This window comes from Tenebrio molitor, chromosome 5 (genome assembly GCF_963966145.1).
Source record: "Tenebrio molitor chromosome 5, icTenMoli1.1, whole genome shotgun sequence".
Classification (NCBI taxonomy): domain Eukaryota; kingdom Metazoa; phylum Arthropoda; class Insecta; order Coleoptera; family Tenebrionidae; genus Tenebrio; species Tenebrio molitor.
Genome location: NC_091050.1, coordinates 19860949 through 19886600, shown reverse-complemented (window position 1 = coordinate 19886600; position 25652 = coordinate 19860949). Strand labels below are relative to the sequence as shown.

Below are 25652 nucleotides of genomic sequence, written 5' to 3'. Positions count from 1 at the left end.
TGTATCCTGCAAAAATTAGCGCACGGGAGTTACGAGGTTTTCTTGTGTCGCCGACGATATTCCAATTCTATGCATGTATATCTATAATAGCTATTTATGCAACGAGTTGAAAATGAGCGTCTTTTTTGTCGTGTGCAAAAAAATAGCCATTTTGCTACGAGTTTCATACAAGATTTTTTCTAATTTAGTTACGAAAAGCACACATTCTGATTAAAATCCTGTTTAAATCTGCTATTTAAATAATTTTTCGTGATAATACTACTAATATCACTAATGTCACTTTTTAAAACTAGTGATAAAATAATGTAACTTTTTAACACTAGTGATAATATAATGTCACTTTTCCCACTAGTCCGATAAAAGGACTTCCGTTTGACTGAATTTCCGCATAAAATTTTGAAAATGTTTTCCACAATAAAATTAAGTAAATAAAAATAAATCTGTATAAACTGTTTTAATACACCGACAATATTTAACTCCACAAATCCATCGTTAGTAAACTGCGGACTTCTTTTACGATTTAATTATTTAAGCAATGAATAAATGCCGCATAAAACATGTAAAGATGCAAACAAAACTGAATAGTGAAACGGATCTGATATCTGACGGTTTATAAATAAATTTGGCACAAAATTGATGGTTAATTCAAATCAGTTTATTATTTGAAATTTCAGGCGTTTGTATATACAAGATACAGTTACGCCATCCATTGGATAAATTTAACCGTCAACGTAAAAATAAGCCGTGGCGATTTCCATCTGCAAAATATCTACATTGGATCTAGTTTTGCCGTTTTAAAGACGCCCAGAGCATCGACATTTTTTTAGATCTTCGTCTCTTCGTTTTTTGTTTTTTTAAAGAAAACCGTTATTAATTTCACTTCTTTGTAAGAGTGGAATTATCTTAAGGTATTTTTCTTACTTATTACTTTGATCCGGAAGTCATCTTTTGTCTCAAGTTTGTCGACCATGGTAATAATGGACCATTGAGGGTTCTTCAGGCTTGCCCCGGAAATTGAACCACAATTCTTTCCGTTCTTTGCACTTGACAGACTCCATCCCAGCAGTCATTAATAACCGTTCGCCTTAAAATAAACTCCTTCATTTCATAATAGACGGGACACACCCCTCGAAGAACCTAATTGCCCCTTCTTCATTGTATTCAAACGCGAAGACACTCATGCTCTATTTATAATCATGAATGCAGTTGCACCCTTCTTCCTTCCTCCTTTCATTCTTCGATAGAAGTAAGACAAAAGAAAAAACCGAAGGTAAACACGGATTTAGACGTGGATTAATTTTGCACCGTTCGGTTCTGAGAAGACAAGTTGGCACATCACACGTGCGTGTCTTACCAATCGTAAAAATGTGTATTTGTGCGCGAGGACCTGCCTGAAACTGTGCCAAATGCGAGTAGGACGTCTTGGACCTTTTCTCTGGGATCAAAAAGCAATATGAGATAATTTTAGGGATTAGGAGTTGGTCAAAGTTATCAAGGAAAACTGTTCTATTTTCAGACAGACCCAATAAATACTCGTATGTAGAGATTTTAAGCATTACACGTGTTTATTATTAGAGCAAATAGGTCAATTAATTGTTCACTAGAATTCCAATGAATAAACTGATAGCGAAAAAAAAAATAATTAAAAAGTTATACTGATTGTACAGTATCGGTATTTAGTGTGGTGTAATATTTCATCGTAATATTTTAAAAATAAGAGTTGTCTTGCCTAACCCTTGCAAATGACCAGAAGTTCTTTAGAAAAAACACACTAGGGAGGTATAAGTGGTAGAGGAAAAATATTCTATCAACTGCAAAAATGAATGCAGTTATTGAAACATTTTTTGCTTCTGTTTTTCTGAGTTTTACGCACGACTCCCCTTTATTTTATGGAGTTGCGTTCTGATCGCCGTGGTCGGGATGGGTGGATTTTGTTTTTCGCACCGACGTCAGTTTTGACACATTACCGATTTTTTCGATGTCGCCATTGTAAATTGTCCGTAAATTGTCCACCACAAGTTCTCATGGGTCCTTATTAAATTAACCAACGCCTCATTTCTCCGATGAAAATTACTTTGTCCGTGCACCATCAACAGTAAAAGGGAGTGTTCGTGGAGGCCGAAATGGCGCGTGAATACCTCAAAGCCGTCATTGAAAACACCATAATGGAAGAGAAATCTGAACTAGACGTGACGGAGTCGTGCGAAGACCTAGACATAGAAACTGCTAGCGAGAGCAATCGTGATTTTTCCTAATGTCAAAAGGTGAGATTTTCCTTTGACTGTGTTGATTTTTTTTTATAGATTCTATGAGTCTGCGGTCGCCGGGTGGGCCGATGCGAGGCAGGTCCGTCAAAGAGTTCGAAGAGCAACTGGCCAATCTCAAAAAAGAAAATTTCAATTTGAAGCTCAGGATTTATTTTTTAGAAGAACGGATGGGTTGCAATTTTAATTTAGATAAAGAAAACGTAGTTAAGAAGAATGTGGAACTGATGGTGAGTATTGGAATGTTGCGGTAGTTTACGAAAGAAAACCTTTCTTTTTTGTGTGTGTAAAGGTTGAAGTCGAAAGTTTGAGGAAGGAGATTCAAGAGAAACATGATTTGTTGTGTCAAGCTGTTAAAGCGATGGAATTGGAAGATGAGGAACACAAGAAAACGGTGTCCGAGAAAGATGAAGTGCTAACAGAGTGCCACCAAGAAATTGAAAGCTTGAAGACCCAATTGCTTGTAAGTAAAGGGTGTATTTTTAAATTTGGCGTCGAAGTAGGCGTTGGAGAGTCGATTGAGATCGCACCACTCGTGTAAAAGCGTAAGATTTAAACAGCTGATCCGTGATCCGTAACCTGTATAGTGCATTCACAATCGACGGTTCAGCGCCTACTTCGACGCCAAATTTAAAAAAACACCCGTTATATGAAGACACAGTGTTACGAATTTGTGATTGCAAAAAACGTTTTGCTTATTGTGTGAATTTGTCGAGCGCAATGGCGGATCACAAAGTATGTAAAACAAAAACGTATTTCATAGGTTGATGAGAAAATTTTTCATTTATTAACATGAATTGTTATTTTAATAAATTTACTGTTCTTTGGATCACATACAATGCGATCCAGAAAAATTAGCAAAGTGGGCTGTGAAAAAAAACGTATGTCTTAACTTATTTGTTTATTTGCCTTCGGATGGGTGTGGATGCAGTTCCCTCCTTATGGAGGAAATTATGCGAACTAACCTATAGGAAATATTCTTTAAAACAAGGAAACCGCATTGGTGTACGTTTTATAAAATATAATATACAGGGTGTAATTTTAAAATGTGCCGAAATTTTACCTACCAGGTTGTTTGACAACGTAGAAGACTAAAAGCAATTAAAAAAAATTGTAGCTCAAAAAATAAATGTCATTTTATTTTTTGACAGAATTTTTTAGATAATTTTTCCGAGTTCTACATGAAGCCAGTAGTTCGTGGTTAAAATATCTGTACAACTTTCAATAACACCCAGTATAGAAAATATTAATATGTATATCTATTATAAAAACTTCAATTATCCTGAACAACACTTTCGACGTCTATTTTGAATAGAAGTCGGTTTTGCTGCTGTTTAACATTACCTACTCAATGTATACAAAAATATTTCATTACAATAATGGCTGAATTAGGTAAAATTCTAAAAGTAGAGAAAAAAAAAAGAGCTGCAGAAGTATCATCAACAAGTCCGTTATCAATGAGAAGGTTATTTATTATAAAAGTTAACAAAAGAACAGACTTTAGATTGCTCCCCTGTGAAATTCCACAATCAACATTTACCGTCTTTGAAATGAAATATGAATTGTTACACTTTGAGTCATCTTTGTTAGATAAAACGCGATCGAATACTGTGCTCAGATAACTGTCGCCCTCTGATACTTTGGAGCAGAATTTTTTGATGTTTGAAATTGGTGCGCAAAAAAACTGTCGACATGGTAAACAGACGATGCTCCGAACGCATGATGCGTAACTTTTAGTTTTGTTTTGTTAAACGTGACTTTAAATTCAAGTTTTACCCCAATTCGTTTACCGATAACGACGAAATTTAACTGAAAGAGAGAACTCCGCCATACTTCTTTCGGAATCTGAAACGTGCCTTGAATTGTTTCTGAAAATCGAGAGAAAGTTGTCTCATTTTAAGAAGAAAAGCTCGTAGCGGTTGCTTTCCAAATATGCACTACCGTAAAAAAGTTTGCGTGCACCATTGTATTACAAACTAATTTACCGACTTTTCTAAAGATTTTAACTTCAACACCATGTGCATTTAAATCAATAGAGAGATATTGCATTCAAACTTTATTTAAGTAATATGTACGTTAATAAATGCATGCGCTATGAAATAACGCTACGCTTTAACGGCATAGTGATTTAAAGTTATTGCAATTTATCAAGGCGTTAACGTTATTAAAAGACATTGCAAAGTTGACAAGTGTGTCAAAAATGGACGAAATGTTAGAAGCTGCAATTTTAGGTGGTGCAAATGACGATGATATTCAAGAAGCAGTTCATCACTTTATTTCAAACTTATTTCGGTCAAATCGCACTCAAACTGTTGACATATGAGAAATGTCAAAAATAACGTTAACGTCTTGCGGTATACGTTCGCAATTTACGTAAAGCGCAATCGTTATTACCGTCTACGTGCTAAAAATTGACACTTAGATGTCAAAATAACGTCTTTCTAAATACTGCTAACCGTTATATGACACTGCAATATCTCTCTAATATGTGCACCACTAGCAAAGACCTACTTAACCATTTTTTCTTAAGCAAGATCTTTTGAGAACCTTTTGAAATGAAAACTTCTTTAGGCGCACCACACGGGCAGTGAATTAGTTTCATGCGACACGCTAAAATCGTCACGCGACACGCTAAAGTCGTCACGCTCAAATCAGGCGCACAACACCAGGCAATGAATTCAGACTCATTCGACGGAGTCGAGTTTAACCGAGCGAGCGAACTGGTATTTAGTAATTTGCAATAATATGGCTTCAATCAAAATGTGAAGCAGAAAATGGACAAATTATCGTAATAATTGCTATTTATATCTTACCTAGTCAAAGTGTAAATATAACCATCGAAGTAGGAAGGTCAATCAGAAAGAGAAGAAAAAAATGGGGGTTGTCATTAAAAAAAAATAGATGATGTCATTTAAACAAATTGCATGACACAGGATGGATTTCGAAGTAAAATCGACCTGTCCTTAAAAACTTCGCAGAACGCTATTATGAATTTTGTTCCAAACTGTATATGTATACCACGTTCAAAGAGAAAAGTACACATCACGTGGTATCCAACCTGACTGGTTATCACGTAAACCATACGATCAGTCATGTATTTCTCGATGTGAAGGTTCTCTACCTCATTTACAAAAGCCGGTTTCTGCGTAAAGAGTCTACAAAAAACTGAGACCACAATTACGCAACTCAACACGTTCTAACCATTTTTTATGCAAATTAACATGCACCAACTACAGCGGGATTTAATTTTTAAGAGTTAGGAGTATTACGAAAAATAGTTATTTAAACATTAAGGGAGGTAACTAATATTTACCTGTCGAGGACAAGTTTGCCCCCGAGCGATAGCGAGGGGTAGCAATAGAGTTCGAGACTGGTTAAATTAGTTACCTCCCGAATTGTTTATAATATTTTTTCCACTCTCAAAGTTATTTTGAACTGCATACTTTCTTTTTGATGAATTTATTTTAAATATTTGAATAAAATATTAGTATGTCTGTTGCCGGTTGCTACGACTTTCATCACACAAAACGTCAATATTAAAAGCGTCGTGTCAAAAGTTTGTAAAATGAATTTGAACAAAATTAAAAGAGAAATGGAAGTTGCTGAGGCTGCAAACGCTTCATGTTCCTTCCCCCTGCCACAGAAATCGAATAAACGTTACCATAAGGCATATTAGTGTTTTGTTTGGTTTAATTTTTGTCACTTATTTCCCCGAGGGAGGTAAGTGGTTACTTACATCCCGTCGTTAATAGTAACCAACGGTAGGTCAAAAAAGTTGTACCTACATCCACCAAATCAATGTCATAACAACGTACTTACCATGTAGAGAGTGGAAATAGTTATTTAAACATTAAGGGAGGTAACTAATATTTACCTGTCGAGGACAAGTTTGCCCCCGAGCGATAGCGAGGGGTAGCAATAGAGTCCGAGACTGGTTAAATTAGTTACCTCCCGAATTGTTTATAATATTTATCCAACATTCAATAGTAATATCGTGTTTTACTAGTTAGTTTTAATTGAGTAAACTGGGCTATAACTAGTCTGTTGTTTTAACCCACGTTGCCATTTGCACCGTGGGTTATAACATACATAACCCACGTTGCCATTAGCACCGTGGGTTATTAACGTTCATAACCCATCGGGAGCAGAATTTCATCAATAATGTCATTATCTAAAAATTGTGGAATATTGGATAAAACGTTGTATGGCATACGTGGGTTATTAAGTACTACCCACTCGAGGTAATAACCTACTCGGGCAAGCCCTCGTAGGTTACAAATACCTCTCGTGGGTAATATCTTAAATAACCCACTTATACCATAAATAACTATTTTTCCACTCTCAAAGTTATTTTGAACTGCATACTTTCTTTTTGATGAATTTATTTGAAATATTTGAATAAAATATTAGTATGTCTGTTGCCGGTTGCTACGACTTTCATCACACAAAACGTCAATATTAAAAGCGTCGTGTCAAAAGTTTGTAAAATGAATTTGAACAAAATTAAAAGAGAAATGGAAGTTGCTGAGGCTGCAAACGCTTCATGTTCCTTCCCCCTGCCACAGAAATCGAATAAACGTTACCATAAGGCATATTAGTGTTTTGTTTGGTTTAATTTTTGTCACTTATTTCCCCGAGGGAGGTAAGTGGTTACTTACATCCCGTCGTTAATAGTAACCAACGGTAGGTCAAAAAAGTTGTACCTACATCCACCAAATCAATGTCATAACAACGTACTTACCATGTAGAGAGTGGAAAAAAAGATATTACAGATGTAGTTGCTTTATTAAAAAATTCGGAATATTGCTGTGTTGTTGCTTTAATAGTCCCATCGTCTTGAGCGTTTTATGAAGCCGTTACAAATTTGTTTTACTTTTTTTCCTGTCCTCTTTCAATGATGATCTTCTGTTTCCGCTGCGCGATCGTTGTTTTGCCGCAGACATCATTTCAGATAACTGAAATTATATTGAAATGTCATTTACAACACTCTTTTATCATTAATTTTATATTAAATACTACTGGAGTACTGGATCCTATTAGAATACAAATTGAACCCAGAAATTTTGTCTAAATTATGGACAACGAGGAATTATATAAAAGCGTCTGTGTTTTTGATAGTCACCCCAATATTATTTGTTCTTATTATTAAACTATAATACAAGTGTAGTTAGAAAAACCCCTTCCTTCATATTACAAGAGCCAGTATTAGAAGATTTTAATAAATATCGTCTTTAAAAAAATTGCCAAGTTATTTTGACGATTTTTTTTATTCCGAAAATGCTTTACGAGTGGCCAACATTTTTTAATGGCATTTTATGAACTATAAATCAGGCGCTTAAGAATTTTAATGAGCTGTTAAATTTTGCAGTGAACGTTTTTTTGGCTTGCGTGTCAGTACTTTGCACTAATAACGGCGACGGTTGCAGTTACACATTTTGCGCAAATAGATTATTTCGATTTCTTTCTTCAAGGACATAAAAGCCGAAAGCGAGATATTATCGGCCAAGAGTTATCAGTCGGGCCCTGCTGAGTTGTTTTCGTCTCAACCATTCAGTACCCAAGACTGTTCCAGTGCATTCAAAGAACTCCAAGAGAAAGTTAAATCACTGGAAGAAGAGGTACACTTTTTCGAATCTAATAGGTTTTTTGTGGTGGCGGTTTTTTGCTTGTTTGTTTTTCTGTACGAGTTTTGTGTCAGTGCGGTGTCGAGTTTTCAATTAAAGTGTTGGTTCTGTTTTCAGCTGGGCCAAGAGAAACAAAACAATGCCGCAATTCAAATAGTCCTCGATCAGAACGATTCTAGGATAAAAAGTCTGACGTCTCAGTTGGAAGACGCCAACAGTAAGCTCGCGTATCGCGAGGAGGAATTGCACGACATGACTTTCCGATTGGACGAAGCCAAGGGCAAATGCCAAGGTCTGCACAAGATGCTAGTAGAGAAAGCGCAGGCTTTGGACGAGATGTCCTCCGAGAACGAAGAGTTGCGCAAACGACATGCATTGGTCGTTGCCGACCTAGAGAAAGAGCGTAAACGCTACGAAAAACTGAAAGCGAGCAGCGAACAAAAGACCTCCGATCTCCAGAACAAGCTGGAGACGTCCCTCCAAGAACTGAAGAAGAGTCAGGAACTTGTGGTGTCTAAGAGTCCTGGCCGACGCCCCGGAAATACTGATGCCGATTCATTTTCAGTTCAGAAACCAGCAACACCTCCTGGATCTCCGCAAAAAGACACATTCCTTTTTCCAACAGTCCCTTCGCCGGTAATCACCCCCACCTCCTCCCCATCTCCCTCCATCAATTTTAACGAGGGGAACGGCGTCGACCTCAAGCACATCATCGAACAGCTGAAAACCGAACGCGACCTCCAGAACCAGAAAATCGTAAAGCTGAAGGCCGAACAGATGAAAGCGTGTAAGATCATCAAGAGCATGATCGACTCGCGGAACAAAACCAACGAGGAAATCGCCGTACTGAAGGAGAAGAACGAGGAACTCGAACGGGAACTGGAGGAGGTGGCCTCGAAAGTAAAGCCGGGAAGCGACAAAGGGTCGGATGTGTCTTGCAGCAGCGGCAGCACGTCAAACGAGGTACTTAGTCGTAAACGCTTCTTTAAAGGGGGATGGTAGACACCTCATTTTCGATTTTCCATTCGTTGTTGCTTCTTTTTGCATGACTGTGATACATAATACATCGCTTCGTTCTGTAGTCTAAACGCTTCTTCACTTTCCGCTGATAATGAATAAGAATATTTGCGCAGGTCGAGTTCAAGATGTTTTCTACACGTTGGTTTAAGTATTTAGAAACTCTAAATTTGGTGAACGTTAAAATTCACAATTGTCAAGTCACTAATGGGGAAAACTGCGACAGCAAAATTTAACCAAAACTTGCTATTCTATGTACGTGATATAAAAAGTTGACCGGATTTTTTTATCGAAAGCGTCGTCGTGCAAGAAGATTTGTCGAGCGGACACCTGTCTTGTTTTGTAAACGGACTGAAATTGTGTTTTGATTGTTTTATTAATAAAGTATTCTGATGATTTTAACTGATGACTTCGGAATTTTTAATTATAAACGATGTAAAACGTCCAAAAGCAACACAAACAAGAAAATTCAACACTTGATTATACGAGATTTTAAAATACGGTACAGTCGTACTTTTTTGGTTTTTGCCAGAAACGACCGCAACATATTTTATAAATCTTGTAGAAAATCTATTCCCACAAAAACTTCAATAAAATTTGAATAATTATTTTTGTCTACTTGGAAAAAATTAAAACAATAACAAAATACAATTGCTTTTCTTGTACTATCGGCGCCAACGAAATGTGAACGAATTTCTGGTGCCATAGAAACGTCTTCTGTTTTGTTCTACATTAAATAAAACTTTGTTCAGTGGCGTACTATATGTATGAAAGTTAAGAAAAGATTTCTACATATTACCTATAACTTTCTATTACAATTTTACAATTTTCCTCGAGTTTGGCAACAGCCCTCGCTTTTCCCATATCGGTCAAGTGTCGTGGCATGTATATTGTTTAAAAATAAATTAAATCTGTTGACAAATTATGTTTGTGAAAATTGTCACAAATCTGACACATTAACGCACGCCTATGATTGATGCTACAACACACACTAGGAAAATTTGGCGTTCACATTTCGATGGCGCCGATAGTACATTTTTTAAAATCAGTATTACAGTATTGTAATCATTAACGATTTCTTAATTGTTGGAATGAAACTTTGAATTCTTAAAAAACACTCGCCATTGACAAATCTCCACACAAATAAACACCAATAATTATTACAATTAGCACATTATTATTTATTTGCATACAAAAATTTTCCAGCTATAGTTTTCGATAATTTTGACAATGCATCTCAGCAAAAATTCACAAGTTGCAAATACTTTCAAGCAACCTAGAAGGAAAAGAAATTAGTGTTGTTTGAAGAGTTAAAAATTAGAATCCTGGAAAATCATTAAATTAAAAGACGGTTTTGCAAATTGTGTTCGACAAGAACACCAATTATTTTTAGAGATAGAGTTTTTTAGAAACCATTTTACATCCCTTGTTGATTTATTTTTTTCTTTAAATGAGTGTTAAATAAACAATAGAACCTAGAGAAAAAACATGTTGAAATTGAAACATTTTAATAGGGACACTGTGGCCTTGACTACCATGAAGATACCTGTTTTATCCGCATAGTTAAACTAAATGCAGTTCCTACCGAGTTAAATTTATATGAACCAGCAAGTGTAAATTTTGAATGCCCATTAGCTTTACGAAAACGACTGTTTGCAAATGTCATGTTCAAAACACTAATAACTTCTTGACTTGAAGAATCGAAACGGAAATTGTTATTTCGTGATGAGCGGAATATTGGTTAGTGCATGATTTCATTGGAATGGTCCATCAAATGTATAAATAACCCGACGAAATATCCTCCATAAACACCATTTCTAGATGATGTTATGAACATAAAAACCACCATATGGCTTAATCATGAAACTTCCTCGCGCCTAACTTCACTCTAGATCAAACGAGCACCACCATTTTCCAAGTCCATGTAAATTTAAACATTTAGAATAATATGAAGTAATGTAAGAGTCAAAAATGTGATAATTGCTTTAATACTTTAATAATAGGTGTAGAATTAAAATAATTGCTGCTCCATGACCAAACCGAATCGTAGTACTGACTGAGCTTTTCAGCGCTGAGCTTATTAGAAGCAGTCACCGCGCATGCTCTTAACAACCAAAGCGTCTGCATACGAGTAGCATGAATTAGCCTTAACGCCCGAGAGTTCAGCCAATGTTTACAACACGCCTAAGCTATTTATAAGTCTACCCAAATAGAATCGAGTTCATTCCGTAACTTCCATGTTTCTCAACCCTAGTCACCATTTCCCTTGCTGTTAGAATTACCGTAGTCTGATTTAAATGATGACACAAAACAGCTTTGTTAATCCTAGTATTATTGTAGTAATGTGATAATAGTAAAGTGATGTTTTCTTGCGTATGTCGTTCCAAAAAGGTACTGTAATTTATTGTAGTTTTTGTACTGTGGCAGCTAGTTAAGTTAGTTTTCTTTGTGGAATCAATTTGTGCTTGATTAGCTTGCTTTTTAGGCATGGTGGTGACGCGACACTCAAAGACAATGAGAATACTGTTAGTACAAAATTTGTAGTGCACCACGGTCTTGTAATTACTGTTTCTCCTTTTGTGTAATTAAGTTGATACAATAAAAGCATGCAAGTTTTGGTTTTTCGTTTTATTTTGTTTGTCTTTGTGTTGTGATTCTTTCTCTGTTTGTGTTCACTAAATCTATGTTTTCGTTAGAATTCAATGGCAGTACAAAGCGGGGAGCTAGTAGAGCACTATAAAGCTCTGACAGACGAGTTGGAAGAGAAGAACAGGGTCAGTAAAACAAAAACGACTCGATCCGTCGATATTCTTAATGTTAAATTTCCAGATCTTGATGGCAACTATGACGGAAAAAGACAATCAAATGAAGAGCTTGCAAGAACAGTACGAGGAGATGTTCAAGAACAACAAAGAGAAAGAGGAGCACATCGTCGATCTCGAATTCGAACTGTTGACCGTGACCCAAGACAAAAACGTCAAATTGGTCGAGACGGAAGACCAGAAGACCGTCGACTACTACGCCCAACAGCTGAAAGAGAAGGAGAAAGAGATCGAGATCTTGTGCGAGAAATTGCAGAGACGCAACTGCGATTTGCAGGGATTAGTTAACAACGAATTGTGGGAAAAGAATCGTCAGATCGAGAAGTTGCAGAAGAAGCAAACCGCCAGCAAAGAGCAAGAGATCGAGAAATTGCAAAACGATCTGAAGACGAAAGAAGAACAGTTAGATCTGATCAAAGAGAAGATCTCGGAGTTGGGGATCGAGATAGATCTGGAAGGTGGCGGTGTCAGCGTCGAGAGAAACTTGCAGATCGAGCTGGAAAAGTCGGAAAAATTGCGATTGGAAGCGAACGAAGTTTGCGGCGTCCTCAGTAGGAGGCTCGAAGAGTTGGCGATATTTTTGGACTCGCTGCTCAAGCAGAAGTCAGTGTTGGGCTTCTTGGGCAACAAGGAGAACAAACGGTTGCGCCAGATCATCGACCAGAGTCTGGATCTGTCCAGGTCGTTCACGATGAGCATGCTCGTCAATCCAGAACAAAGCCTGATGCAGCTCACCAACATTTCCAGCTTATTGAACAACACCGAACAGAAATTCGACGAGGAGGAGGAGGAGGAGGACGATTTGGAAAACACCGCCAGCAGGTTGAGCATATTACCGTCCGCCATCAGTCTGACCTACAGAAGCCACCTCTTCCGCAAAGACAGCGATGACAACTCGCCGATTGTCCAAACTCTTCGACAACAAATCGTCAATCTCAAATACGAATTGCAGCTGAGAGATGCGGAGTTGGGCAAGATGGACGGTGGAAACAACTTCACCGAGATCTCGTCAGAGAAAGACGAAAACAACATGGCCAGGTCCACTCTGAATACAACGTCCACGACTCTGAAGTACAAGAGCGACAACCAATCAGAGTCGGAGGCGTGGTCGGAACCTGACCGTACAGTTTCCAGAGCCAGAATTGGTCTTCTGGATGGAAGTTTGAGGTCGAATTCGAGCAAGAAAACGATTTCGAATACTTCGACGGACTCGACTGAAGAGGAGGATGTCAACAGAAGTTCAAGGACGTCGAGTAAAAAGTGTGTTTTGAACGATAGTCGAAATACTATCTTGGATTTGCACAAGCAAGTGTGCGAACTAGACCAGAAGCTCACCGATAAAGAAATTGCCTATTACGAGGCAACGAAAACTAACAACAAGTTGAAACAAGAAGTGTCCAATTTGGAAATTAAGTTGAGCGACAAAGAGACGAAACTGCGAGACGCGGAAAATAAAAAAGTCGAAGCCGAGAGTCGAGTTGCAGGCTTGAAAAAAGAAAAGGACGATTTGCTCGAGACTCTTGACATGAAAGACAAAGAGTTGCAGAATAAGATCAATACGATAGAGCTCGAGAAAATAAAAGCTTTGGACGTTGCCAAAGAGGCGGAAGAGACGGCGCGAATCGCCAAGAATGAGATGCAAACGGCGGAGATAGCGTTGAGAGCGATACAGAAGGAGATGAGCGATCTGGAGGAGAGTCTCAGGAACGAATATGAAAATCAACTGACGGAGAGAGTCCATGAAGTGGAGGAGGAATCTTTGAAGAAAATCAGTCAAATCCAGAGCGCAGCCGAATTGGAAATCAAATCGCTGCACAACACGCTCAAGCAGTTGCAATTCGAATATTCGGTGAATTACGTGAAGAAGTGCGAACTGGAAGAGGCGGTCGAAGAGGTGGAGAGACTCAAGAGCGAAATCGAATCGCTGGAAGTCCGCATGGAAGAGCTGAAAGACGAAGAGCAGCGCGCGAAGGACAAACTGGCAGACTGCGAAGAAAAGATCAACCTCCTGCGCAACGACTTGGACAACGCCACCTTGCAATATTCCGAAGCAGTTTTGGACAAGACGAAAATAGCGAACGAGAAGGCGTTGATCGAACAGGAACTGAACAGGAGCGTGTTGAGAGAGGTCGACAGCAAGAAACGACTAGACGAGGTTCGTATCATTCCGAAAGCTCTAAAAGAATTTCAGAGTGTGCATTTTAAGGTCGAAAACGAGCTGTACGAGCTGAGACAGAGCCACATGAAGCAGTTGTCTTCGTTGCAAATGCACAAATCCAAGCTGGAAGTGCGCGTCAGCGAGTTGGAATCGTCCAACGCCGAGCTGCACAACAGACTGATCAAGATCCAGGCCGGGTGCGGGGACCACGTGTCGTCGTCGTCGCTACCCAACACGCCGAACTTCGTCAACCAGATCGTGTCGTTCAGACGGCAGCACTCCGAGAACTCGGGGTACACGTCGGAGGATCACCTGTTGGCGGACGACGTCCGGGGCAGCAGCAGGAGCTTCAACAGGTCCAACCAGAACTTCGACATCGAGAGGAACGAGGCCAACTCCTCGCCGGACCTGGGGATCGAGAGCGACCACGGCAGATTTTCCAGCTTGGAGACGCACCTGAACGTGCAGAGGCCGCTGCTGCAGACGCTCGAGTTGACGGAGTCGATGAACAACTTGCTGGACGCCGAGACCAACCGCACCCAAGAGGTCGACTGTGGTGAGTAAAGAGAGCGCGACGGCGAGACGATTGTTTTCGCGTGATCTTTTGCAGACAGCGCCCATTGCTGCCAAAAAACCTTGGAGATGGCTCACGAGAACTCCGATTTGAAACGGAAGTTACTCAGGACGAGGAGAGCGTTGGAAGAAACTGTGACCCAACTGACTTTGGCGAATCAACGGAAGAAGCAAGTCGAGAAAACAATTTGCAAGCAGATTCACAAGACGAGTCAAGTGCTGAGGAAGGCGAAAGCAAATTTGGATTCAGGTTCAGAGACTGATGTATACAAAAAATAATCGTATTTTCACTTAATTCATTTTAATTTTTTGTATGTCGTTTTTAAGTTGTAGTAAAGGACTATTTTCTTTTTTTCTTTTCGTTTGTATTTTTATTTTGTAATTAAGGACGTAAATGACTGGAATGTGATATTTCCTGTGTCTTCTTGTGCCAAGAGTGTACAAAATGTGTAGTTATTGTTAACCTGTTAGTATATTTGTTAACTTTAAGAAATTCGTTTGAATTTTAAACAGTATTGTGATATAAGTGTATATTTTAACAGTCTGTACATATGAACTTAATTAATAAAGTTTTTGATTTTTCTAGAATGTACAGTGTGATTTGTCCCTAAAATTGGAAATGTGGAGGTTCATAAGAACTATAAGAATGTTGTAAAAAAAAATCTATATTAAAATGTCACAAATGATTCACTACATTCAATTGCAACATTACTTAATTTGTAGATAAACTCAGTGTCAGTGTGAATGTTGTTTGCCCCAGAAATTAATCATCATATTTGTTATTACATTTTGGCTCGTTTAGCAAATTACTGCAAGATGTATTTTTGTTGAAAGTATCGAGTTTGTTGGCCTCCTGCTGGGCTAGGTTTAACAACATGTGACTGCTCTCTAAAATCTGGACGTAAACCTAATATCGTAAAAATCCAAAGAAGCGGACAATTGATTTACCTTTTTAAATCCTGACTCTGTATCTTGTATTGTCTTCTCATAACTATCGCATAGCGCCTTGTGCTTTTCCAAATTGTTGTTCACATTGTTGAGCTTCTCCTGCAGTGACTTAATATCCTTTTCTAGCGCGCATTTCTCGTACTCTTCCTCCTTAACCACTCGCAATATCTCCTTTTTCTTCACTTTTAAATCTTCCAAACCTGCAATTTTAGGTTAGAGTTTTTAATCAAGGACGCCACCTTTGATGCCAGCAATTAGCAGGTTTCTCACTTCACTTACATTTTACCAGCTCTTGGTTGTACGTCTGTAATGTGGCACCATGATGGGACATTTTATTCTTCATAGAAATTGAAATTGAATTTCGTTACCCTTAAATTTTGAATTTACAACTTTACTGCAGGAATTTGTTTTGATTTCAAATTAGACCAATCGAGGTTGTCGTGACATAGCAACCAATCAAATGCGCATATTCACAAAATGGCGCCAGATTCAAACTGAGACAACTTGAAAAACATTTATTTATTTAAATAAATATTCAGTCCTTATTGTCCTTCGCTTTTCTGTTTATGGACAGAAAATTTATTGCCAAAGTCGAATTGTTCTCGAAGGTTGTGGCGCGTCGTTCCTTTACTTTTGCGTATGTACTTTTGATCGTTTTTTGAGCGAGTTTTTTGAGTTTCAAACGCGATAAGTCAGTGGCGATTAACGCGAGCATGCAGGAGGAGCATCTCAAGATGACTTCAAACGAGGAATATATAAGAAGGAACAAAGTGGTGATAATTGACGACGACAAGAATACAAGACTTCATTACGCCGCTGCTTTGGACAATGTGGCAGAAATCGAAAAAATTGTGGCAACGAAACAAAAACTGGACCCAGAGAATTACCTAGGATGGACTCCTCTGATGATGGCGGTCAGAAACGCGAATCCTGATGCGATAAACCTACTGTTGAAGCATGGAGCTGACGCCACCAAGAAGAACAAATTTGGTGAGACCGCCGACGAAACTAGTTAAAAAATCTAGCGCACCCATTTCAGGTATGAACGTGTTTTTAATAAGTGTGACGTGCGGCCATCTTGAAATTGTGGACCAAATCCTGAACCATCTCCTTTGTGGAGGCATATCCAGGCGAAGCTTGCAGAAGACTTTTTCTCCCGTGGCTTTGGCCATCTTGTTCGGGCAAGCGCACATTTTCAAGTACTTGCTGGAGCGCTCTTTTGACCCCAACGCTACGACTCCTCTTACAGGTTGCGTCCCCTCGGGGGTCATAACTCGTAAGGTTTCTGATGTTTTGTTCTTGCAGGTATTACCCCTGCGATGTTCGCCGCAGCTGTGGGACATAACAAGGCCATTAAGAAATTGTTGCAGCACAACGCCGACATTAAGATGAAGAACCACTTGGGCAAGACGGCTTCGGATATTTTACAGTCGCGACAAAACAGAATCGACATTGAGGCCGCCCCCAATAAACAGAAGCCGCGTCATTTGCCTGTCATTATCATAAGTCCCAACACCCCCAACAGTCCGCACTTGCAGCTCACGCCCTACCCAGGGACCAATTTTGAACACAGTAGGAAGTCGTCCAATGTGCGGACCCCCAACATGTGCTGCACCCCAAATCTCACCCCCATCACTCCACACTTGATGCCGCAAAGTTTCTTCGGTCCCAATTTTAACCCAAACCAGTATCTCAGCCCTGCCTTCCTGTCCAACACTTTTCTCAACACCACCATCAGTCCATCCTCGGCCTTCTTGTCGCCTGTGTTTCCTCAAATGATGTGTCATCCCAACTATGTTTAACTTTGTGTTTTTATTGCAAAATTTACTGTGTACCTACCTATGATTTTAATATTTTACATTTGATGTGGATTTTATTATTTTAAATCAAAATTAACTGACTCAATAAAAAAATTTACATGACAAATCACAGGGTTTTTGATTGAAACACTTTTAAAAAATTAACTTATTTATTAAACAATAAATAACAAGTACAAAGAAAGTTATTGGTAGGTGTGCTTAGCAAACCAGTAGGTGAGTCCGACGATTATGAAGAGAACAGAGATGCTTAGGTGATAAAAACCGTACACCATAAACAAATCTTGTGGTTCGAAGTCAAATCCGATTTTATCATTAAGCATACACACCATCCCCGAATGCAAAATCGCCGCTATCAGCGCAATAAGACCAAACACCAACCCAAAAGAGCCTTTGTTTAAAAACTTTGCGATTTCCCCACTTAATACTGTCATAACGAAGTGGTACATGAAGCCTAAAACGATGTAAAAGAAACAATTTAGTGGGACGTTCTCGATCTGCGACATGAAGAGAAGCATGAAGGCCTGTACTAGGGAAGTCATGGACAGGATCAAGTCTCCCTTAAACTTCCAGTCGAACTTGGCAAATCCTCCGAGGATGGTCCCGATGAGGGCAAACACGGCGTACATCCCTTCCAGTACACCGTTATAAGTAGACAATCCCTTAATATCTTGTAGAGTTTTCAACAAGGGTTGCACATACATGGTGATTTGGTTGTAACCGCATACCGTGAAAATGCTCCATAATGTCCATTTGACGACGTATTTGTTTGGGAAGGAGCGAGTGAGATTCGAAAAAATCGACTTAAAATTCGACGGAAGAGGTTCTTCAGATTTTTCACTCTGTTCTTGTGGGGGCGTCGGTATGAAGATGGTCACAATAGTGGCCAAGATGAAAGCTGAAACGATTAAAAATTCTGGATTATCAAGAAATTAGTTGGTGATTTTGAAAGGAAAGGTCAAGGCAAGGCTGTGTATACGATTTTTTTCTTTGATAAGAATAAGTGAAATAATGTGTCTTGAAATGTAAAAAAAATAGTACCAGCAGTATGACACAATACTGCTAGAGCTTTTGAACACAAATATAACTTTCCCGCAAAAGAATCAAATCCCCCAAATGACTGAGAAGCATGTTGAAACGCAACTTTTTTAACTATTTTTTAAAAATCTGCAGCTAGCTAAAAACAACTTAAAAAGCTTGTTTCGTGTTGTCCAAAATATGGATGAAAATTCTAACGAAACGAAAAAAATTGAATAAGTTTTTGCAGTGTTAATGCATTAAAATATCTGTTCGTTAAGTTCTGTTCTCTTTTTGATTTTTGTGTGTTTATTAAAATATTCTTTATTTTAAACCCACCACTGTAAACATGGTCCATATTACGATTTGCTGCACTTTCACAAAAAATCGACATTTGCTGAAGATAATGTTGTTTACATAACATGTTTTATCAGTTGTAGACTTTATAACAAAGAATCGTATTGTTCGTTGTGAGCAAATATTCTAAAGATTACAAGATTAATATGTACCGAATATATTTGCCTATGGAGGAATTTAATTGCAGGTAACATGATGATCAAAAAATAAAATTGACATTAATGGTATCAGGAGGACTACATGAAGGAGGTCATCAGCTCTCTCTCGTGTCAGTTGAAAATGTTACAAAATATATCTTTTCCCTACTAACCCTACCCTATACCTAGCGCGGCGACTCATTATAGTAATGAACTGGCGTGATCTTCACGTGATTTTCGGGGGATGGTTTCCTATTGGGTAAAGGACGCGAAGTATGGTGCAGCTCAATGCACGCAGCCATTTAATTTCCCGCACAAAACTCAAATTTGACGGGGCATTGTAAATCAGGCTTTTCATGACGTCACTAGGAACTATCACGTGAACATCTCGTGATTACTTCAGTGGTTCGCCGCGCCAACTATAGTAATTGCAGCATCCTACACATTTTTTTTACTCTGGTGCAACGGGTGGGTTATCAAAACTTATACGTATAAACACCGAAAATACCGCAAACCAATCTTTTGTTGAAAATTAAAATTATTACAAAGTAGAGAAAAAAGTGATTGTTACCTGCACAATTTTTTTAGAAGGAAACAGTCGGAGCAATTCTTATTTGTTCCTTTAATCCAAACAATATCCTAGAATAAATATTATATTCCAATTTTATCTCATGTGTTAGGTACTTCTGAGAAAATTTTAGTTATTTTGTCATGAGCATTTAGGTTATCCGAGAAAGTTAAACCTTGATGAAAGGAGAATAATATCGATAGAACGCATTGTGGAGGTGACGTAGGTAATAGTATTTCCGAATACAATAAGGAGATATAGTTCTCCCCACAGAAGTTCTCCCAGAGCTGCAGCGGTTTTATGGCAGGGCAATAGTAATTATTACGCCTGTTGAGATGCCGATACGCGACATAAACAGACCCCTGTCAATCATCATTTTCGTTCTATACCTGTCAGTTTAGAGGGTAGTACTTGGACGAATTTACGATTAGGGGTTGTACTTGCGGTTTAAACCTATTGTCGGTGTTGTTAACGTTTATACAATGGTACCCTGCCATAAAACCGCTGCAGCTCTGGGAGAACTATAAAAAATGCCTTTGATTTTTCGTAGAAGTTTGACTCTAATAGGATTGTCTAAAACATGGATAAGATTGTTTTTTAGGCATAAAGATATGAGATACTTCATAGGTAATATCGTCAGATCAAGTGAGAATTTATTAGGAGTACTTAAAAAATCATTATCTATAGTAACTATGACGTTAAAGAGCTAATCACAACTCTATTTCAGTCGAAAAGACGCAAATAACAAACCTGATTGGATTGTGGTTGTGAAAGATTTTGTCGATAACAATTATTTTTAAGTATTATGATTTATCTTTAATTTACTCATATGATAGGTAGGTACCTACCCTGTTTGAGTTCCTAATATTTAAACAATTAAATAATGTAACGATTTAAAATTCAAAACATAACGATGACTGCAATGGTATATTATTTAATGAGGGGATAATGATGGCTATTACTCGTGAGGATGATTTTGTGTCACGAGCCGCAGGCGAGTAGCGTAATTCAACCAACCGTGAGTTTTAAAATTATTATTCAACGGCCCGTGAGTAATGAATCCTGTTATTCAAGGAAAAGCACTTTAATAATCACAGTATATTGTTGAGCCAAATATACCTGACACTATAGCAAATATAAAACAAAAGTCTTTACATGGGAGATATTTTAAAGAGCTAGAACAGCCAGAAATTAATATTCAAGCTTCTCATGCATGGCTTAAAAAATCAAATATTCATCCTGAGACTGAGGGTTTTATATTTGCAATACAAGATCGTGTTATAAACACAAGAAATTATAAAAAACACATATGCGGTTTACAATCGATCATTGATAAATGTAGGATTTGCGGAACTGAAGGGGAAACCATTGAACATATCATTTCTTCTTGCACCGTTTTGGCTCAAAGCGAATATAAAAAACGTCATGATATATTCGCAAAAATTATACACATGAATTTAGCAGTTAAATTCAATTTATTAAAGGATACACAACCACATTACATTTATAAACCAGAAAGTTGTTTAGAAAATGACAATTACAAATTATATTTTGATCGGACAGTTTTAACTGACATTCACATTCAGCATAACAGACCAGACATTATTATTTTAAATAAACAACAAAAGCAAGCATATCTTTTAGATATAGCTGCTCCAAATTCACACAATATAACACAGACATATAATACAAAAATTAATAAATATTTAGAACTCTCCGTTGCTATGAGAAATCTTTGGTGTTTAGAAAAAATTTCGATTTTACCATTTATAATTTCAGCAACAGGAACAGTACCCCAATCTCTTTTTAAAAATTTAAAAATTTTGGACTTAGAGAACACATTGGTGGTTGAAATTCAAAAAGGTATATTATTATACTCATGTCACATCGTGAGGAAATTCCTTAACATTGACACAGAACACAAAACACAAAAAAGTCAAAATGCGGAGGCGAGACGCCGGTAATTATGTTGTTAAGCACTGCACTATTACTTGATAGTATTATCCGTAATAGTGTATGTACTCCGGCAAAATTGCCGTGCCGCCGGGTGGAGGTGGGATACGAGAGTATTATCCAATAGGAGTACATAGAAAAATAGTTTTTTTTTGTGTTTTCCATTTAGTTCACTTTGACCATCAAGTACCTAAATAAGCAGAATTACTACTCATACAGTAATTAATTTATTATTATTTATTTATTTGTTAAACAAAAATCGTAATTTATGTGAATACAGCACTTGGAAATAATTTCTCCAATGAAGATTGGAACTTTCTCGCTTTTGTTAATATAGTACGTACACATATTATGTTGTTATTAGAAGTAAATCAATTCTCAACATCTAACAGTTATGAAAATTAAATTTTGAAATAAATATAATTTTTAATCTCAAAAAAAGAAAATGTCGGGTTTGAAAGCGTTTCCGTGTTCAAATTATCTTTGTAATGTTTTCTTTGATAGGCGTGGTCACAGTGTCTATTCCTTACCTGCTAAATTGAAATAGTGCAATTCTTTATAGCTCAACAAGTTCTGCGAAACGAAAAGTTGTCCCAAAAAAGCTGCAACAAGTTTTCCCACTAAAGGTCCTGCTCTCACGTACGCCGTCAGTCTTTGATAATTTTTTACATCACCATGAGCATAAATCGACACATAATAGGCGACTTCAGCCGATGTCATGCTCCCACAAAAAGCCTGAAAACTGAAAACAATAACAGACGATGTATGAATCTATTCTCTTCCTCCTTTCTGCACACTCGTTGCTTCTTGGTGCAAACATTGAAAAACCACCCACCTGTGCAATCTGTATTTGTGTCAAGGAGTCGGTCCAGATGTACAGGCATGTTGAAATTATTCCAGTTAAGGTGCAGATTATGAGAAAGGGGTTGAATTTCACAAATTCCATTAAGAGGAACACTGGGAGGAGTTGCACGGCGGTGCTGTAATACAACAGTGGGACGACTTCTTGGTTGACTTCATCGTCAGAAAAGTTTTTGTTGGTCGTTAAAAATTCGTAAAAGAAAGGAGCCGAAGGTCTGAAGCTTAAGATGGTGCCGAAAATGTACAGTATGTACAGGCGCTTGAACCACTTGAACTGGATTATTTCCTTCCATTTGATTTCCATCTCGTGTTCAGTGGTCGAGAAAGAGTGGGCTGAATCACATTTCACATTCACATCTTTGTCTAGAAAACAACCGCGCACTTACACTGCAGAATTTTGTTAAGGACATTATTTAATCCAGAGAGTTTAGGAGAAGGCTCTTATCTTCGCTTATCTTCCCCTCGTGACTACAATAAATTGATATCTGGGAGTGGTGATTAATTTTCATTATTTTGGGTCGAAAATGGTGGCTTATGCGATGTCGACGGTTTGTCAGACAAATTTGGAATTTAAAAAAAATATATCTAATACATTGTACAATAAGTATTGAAAATTATAAGCAAGAAAATTTTGGACAGTAGCTACTTGTCGCATAATAACAATTCAAATAAAACAGTATAATCTTCAAGATAAAAATTTTGCGATGATATCTTTTGAGCAAACAATTTTATTGCAAAGACAGTAAACGCAGGTGATTAATTTATCAACGCATTTAATCGGTTTACAGTAATCATGTACCAATGCCAATGCATAACTTTGTGAACACCAAAGTTTGTAATTTTAATTTCGAAAATGGACAAGTAAAAAAATATTCCGCTAAAAGGCAAAAATAAAATTGGACGTTGACGTTATCACCATCACTTTACTACTGTTAGTGTTTGAACAAAATTGCTACGCTTATCTTGAATTTTTATCATTACAGTTACTATAAATGCGGTTTTTGGTGCCATTTCCATTTTTATGGTGACAGTCTAAGAAAATATGTTCCGATACTCGATTATTAACAAACGCCATTTTAGTCCTTGCTTTCTAAAAAGCGGAAATGTACCTCTCTTAAAAATGCGTTATCTGTATTTATCATGAGATGCTTGAGAGGAAATAGGGCAACAGAGAAAATATTTATTGACAACGACCTCACAAAGAAGGAAAGGGAAATACAGAAAAAAATACGAGCCATCGCCAGAGAAGAAAGGAGACAAGGGAAAGATCTAAAAGTTGGGTACATGAAAATAACCATAGAGGGGGTGCAGATGAGATGGAAGGGGAGACTGGAGGTTTTTCAGTAGATGTAGGAAGAGGAGATGGAGGAAAGGGAGACAACGGAAATGGACAAAGGATAAAGAAAAGGGTAGATGGACAAAAAAAAGGGAAAACGGAAGGAAAGCACAAAGGGGAACAAGAGAAACAAGGTACGAAAGGGAGGAAAGGAGCAAAAGTATTATATTGGAACGTAGCGGGATTAAGAAAAAGAGGGGATGAATTTTGGGACTATGTACGACAATTCGAGGTAGTGGGACTGGTGGAGACGTGGGTGGAGAAACAGAGCTGGGAAAAAGTAGAAAAGAACCTACCGAAAGAATATAAATGGGAAGGACAATGGGCAAAAAGAGAAAGAAAAAGAGGAAGAGCTGCAGGGGGAATAATAACAGGGGTGAAGTTGGGAATTGAAGAGAAACAAAAAGAAAAGGGGGAAGAAGAGGGATACATGGAAAGAAACGTTCATATAGATAACGAATGGTGGAAAATAGCAACAGTATATAGCAAGGAGATGAGGAAAACAACAAGACGGGTCGAGAACACAATGAAGATGGACAGGGAAGAATGCATGCTGTTAGGGGGTGATTTTAACGGGAGAATTGGAGAGAGAGGAGCCAGAAATTGGGAAGAAGAGAAAGGGGATGGGAGAAGAAAAACGAAAGACAAAGTGGAAAATGCAGAGGGGAAGAGGCTGATAGAGTGGATAGAAGAAAATGGATGGGAAGTGCTGAACGGGAATAAACGAGGGGATGAGGAAGGGGAAGTGACATACGTAGGCAGCAGGGGGGAAACAGTCATAGACTACGCAATAGTAAATGAGGCAGCATGGGAGAGAGTGAAAGAGTTCAAAGTGGGAGAAAGAGTGGACTCCTACCATCTCCCTCTAGAAATTACCATAGAGGGAACGAACCAAGAAGAAAAGGAAAAGGGAGAAATGAGAGAGGAGGAGAAGAAGGTGATAGTAAAAGTGTGGAGTGAACATGGAGTGAGAGAGTACAGGAGGAGACTGGAGGAAGCAACATTCAAGGAGCAGGAAATAGAGAAGATGGTGACAGAGCTAAAGGAAGTGATCGAGAAAGCGACGAAGAAAAAGAAGGTGATAGTAAGGGGAGCGAAAGGGGCAGGAAAGAAAAATGGATGGTGGGACAGAGAATGTGAGCAAGCAAAGAGGGAAGTGGTAAAGGCGCTGAGAGGATGGAGGAGGAACGAAATTGACAGAAGCAGATTCCTAGAAGCGAAAAGAAGATACAGAGAGAGATGTAGAGAGAAGAAGAAGCAGAAGAGGGAAAGGGAGGAGAAAGAGATAAAAGAAATAAGAACAGAGAGGGAGGTGTGGAAATACATAAACAGAGAGAGGAAGAAAAAGGAACCTGTGAGCGAGAAAATATCAATACAAGAATGGAAGGAAGGAAGGGAGGAAAGAAGAAGGAAAGGTGGGAACACAAAGGAAAGAGAAGCAGACGGTGATGGAGGAAACAGAAATCACAGCGGAGGAGGTGGGAAGACACATAAGATACTTGAAAAAGAGAAAGGCACCGGGATGGGACGGGGTGCAAAATGAAGCGTGGATGTATGGGACTGAAAGAATGGTAGAGAGAATGGTGGAACTGATGAATGGGGTATGGAGAGGAGAGGGATTCCCGGAGGACTGGAGAGAAGGCGTAATCTGCCCAATTTTTAAAAAAGGCGAGAAAAATAGAGCGGAAAACTACCGAGGAATAACTCTCCTGAACACGGGGTATAAGTTGTATGCGTCTGTTTTGAGCGAAAGGATGAAGAGGGAAATCGAGGAAAAGGGAGTGTTGCCGGATAGTCAGGCAGGGTTCAGAAAGGGAAAGGGTACTGTGGACAATGTGTACATCCTGGACCATTTAGCAAGGAACGAATTGAGGAAGAAAGGGGGGAGGATGTGCGCATTGTTCATAGACTTCAAGGCGGCGTTCGACAAGGTTGACAGAGTGAAAATGTTTGAATGTATGAGAGAAAGAGGAATAAGTGAATGGCTGGTGCGGAAGGTCGAGGAGATATATGCGAGAACGAGGAACAAGGTGAAGGTGGGAGAGAAAGAGGGCGAATGGTTTGAGACAACAAAGGGAGTGAGACAGGGCTGCCCGCTCAGTCCCCTGCTGTTCACGATATACGTAGCGGATGTGGACGAAATGTTGAAGAAAGCGCAAGCGGGGGGGGGGGGGTTGTAGTGGGTAGGGAGAAAGTATGG

General features: G+C 38.4%; 4 protein-coding genes across 9 annotated transcripts in view; 2 read left to right on the top strand and 2 right to left on the bottom strand.

Annotated features, from left to right (window-relative positions):
- cnn (centrosomin) overlaps nt 1-15046 on the top strand; it is a 53732-nt gene extending 38686 nt beyond the window's left edge. For 2 of the 5 annotated variants that reach the window (XM_069049131.1, XM_069049128.1), the window contains exons 3-10: nt 2304-2494; nt 2557-2727; nt 7736-7882; nt 8006-8851; nt 11602-11679; nt 11735-13882; nt 13934-14441; nt 14496-15046. In XM_069049131.1, the coding sequence (XP_068905232.1) occupies nt 2304-2494; nt 2557-2727; nt 7736-7882; nt 8006-8851; nt 11602-11679; nt 11735-13882; nt 13934-14441; nt 14496-14737 (4331 nt within the window). In that variant the 3' untranslated portion in view covers nt 14738-15046. Of the gene's footprint in view, nt 1-1913; nt 2242-2303; nt 2495-2556; nt 2728-7735; nt 7883-8005; nt 8852-11601; nt 11680-11734; nt 13883-13933; nt 14442-14495 lie in introns of those variants that run through there. The other 3 variants (XM_069049130.1, XM_069049132.1, XM_069049133.1) reach the window with 3 other exon arrangements.
- On the bottom strand, nt 9936-15858 carry LOC138131893 (microtubule nucleation factor SSNA1-like). Of its 2 annotated transcripts, none has more exons than XM_069049166.1 (3): nt 15686-15858; nt 15407-15606; nt 9936-10181 (listed from the first exon to the last, which is right to left on the bottom strand). In XM_069049166.1, exons 1-3 carry the CDS (start codon nt 15747-15749, stop codon nt 10173-10175), a joined length of 273 nt encoding a protein of 90 aa, XP_068905267.1. In that variant the 5' UTR covers nt 15750-15858; the 3' UTR covers nt 9936-10172. The 2 variants fall into 2 exon arrangements, with proteins under 2 accessions (XP_068905267.1, XP_068905266.1); XM_069049165.1 differs by lacking the exon at nt 9936-10181 and adding an exon at nt 15106-15353.
- A 5-nt stretch (nt 15859-15863) lies between these two features.
- LOC138131891 (uncharacterized) lies at nt 15864-17332 on the top strand. Its single transcript, XM_069049163.1, has 3 exons — nt 15864-16396; nt 16446-16655; nt 16712-17332. Exons 1-3 carry the CDS (start codon nt 16120-16122, stop codon nt 17206-17208), a joined length of 984 nt encoding a protein of 327 aa, XP_068905264.1. The 5' UTR covers nt 15864-16119; the 3' UTR covers nt 17209-17332.
- A 24-nt stretch (nt 17333-17356) lies between these two features.
- On the bottom strand, nt 17357-22681 carry LOC138131887 (folate transporter 1-like). Its single transcript, XM_069049158.1, has 3 exons — nt 22091-22681; nt 21786-21990; nt 17357-18121 (listed from the first exon to the last, which is right to left on the bottom strand). Exons 1-3 carry the CDS (start codon nt 22418-22420, stop codon nt 17409-17411), a joined length of 1248 nt encoding a protein of 415 aa, XP_068905259.1. The 5' UTR covers nt 22421-22681; the 3' UTR covers nt 17357-17408.
- Nucleotides 22682-25652: the final 2971 nt, after the last annotated feature.

Coding starts and splice junctions, on each gene's coding strand:
- LOC138131891 (XM_069049163.1), top strand. CDS start 16,120: ATGCAGGAGGAGCATCTCAAGATGACTTCAAACGAGGAATATATAAGA. Junction 16,397..16,445: donor CACCAAGAAGAACAAATTTG/GTGAGACCGCCG, acceptor CACCCATTTCAG/GTATGAACGTGTTTTTAATA. Junction 16,656..16,711: donor CGCTACGACTCCTCTTACAG/GTTGCGTCCCCT, acceptor TTGTTCTTGCAG/GTATTACCCCTGCGATGTTC.
- LOC138131887 (XM_069049158.1), bottom strand. CDS start 22,420: ATGGAAATCAAATGGAAGGAAATAATCCAGTTCAAGTGGTTCAAGCGC. Junction 21,991..22,090: donor CACAAATACAGATTGCACAG/GTGGGTGGTTTT, acceptor TTCAGTTTTCAG/GCTTTTTGTGGGAGCATGAC. Junction 18,122..21,785: donor GCACTATTTCAATTTAGCAG/GTAAGGAATAGA, acceptor TAATCGTTTCAG/CTTTCATCTTGGCCACTATT.
- LOC138131893 (XM_069049165.1), bottom strand. CDS start 15,749: ATGAAGAATAAAATGTCCCATCATGGTGCCACATTACAGACGTACAAC. Junction 15,607..15,685: donor CAACCAAGAGCTGGTAAAAT/GTAAGTGAAGTG, acceptor CTAAAATTGCAG/GTTTGGAAGATTTAAAAGTG. Junction 15,354..15,406: donor CAGAGTCAGGATTTAAAAAG/GTAAATCAATTG, acceptor GTTTACGTCCAG/ATTTTAGAGAGCAGTCACAT.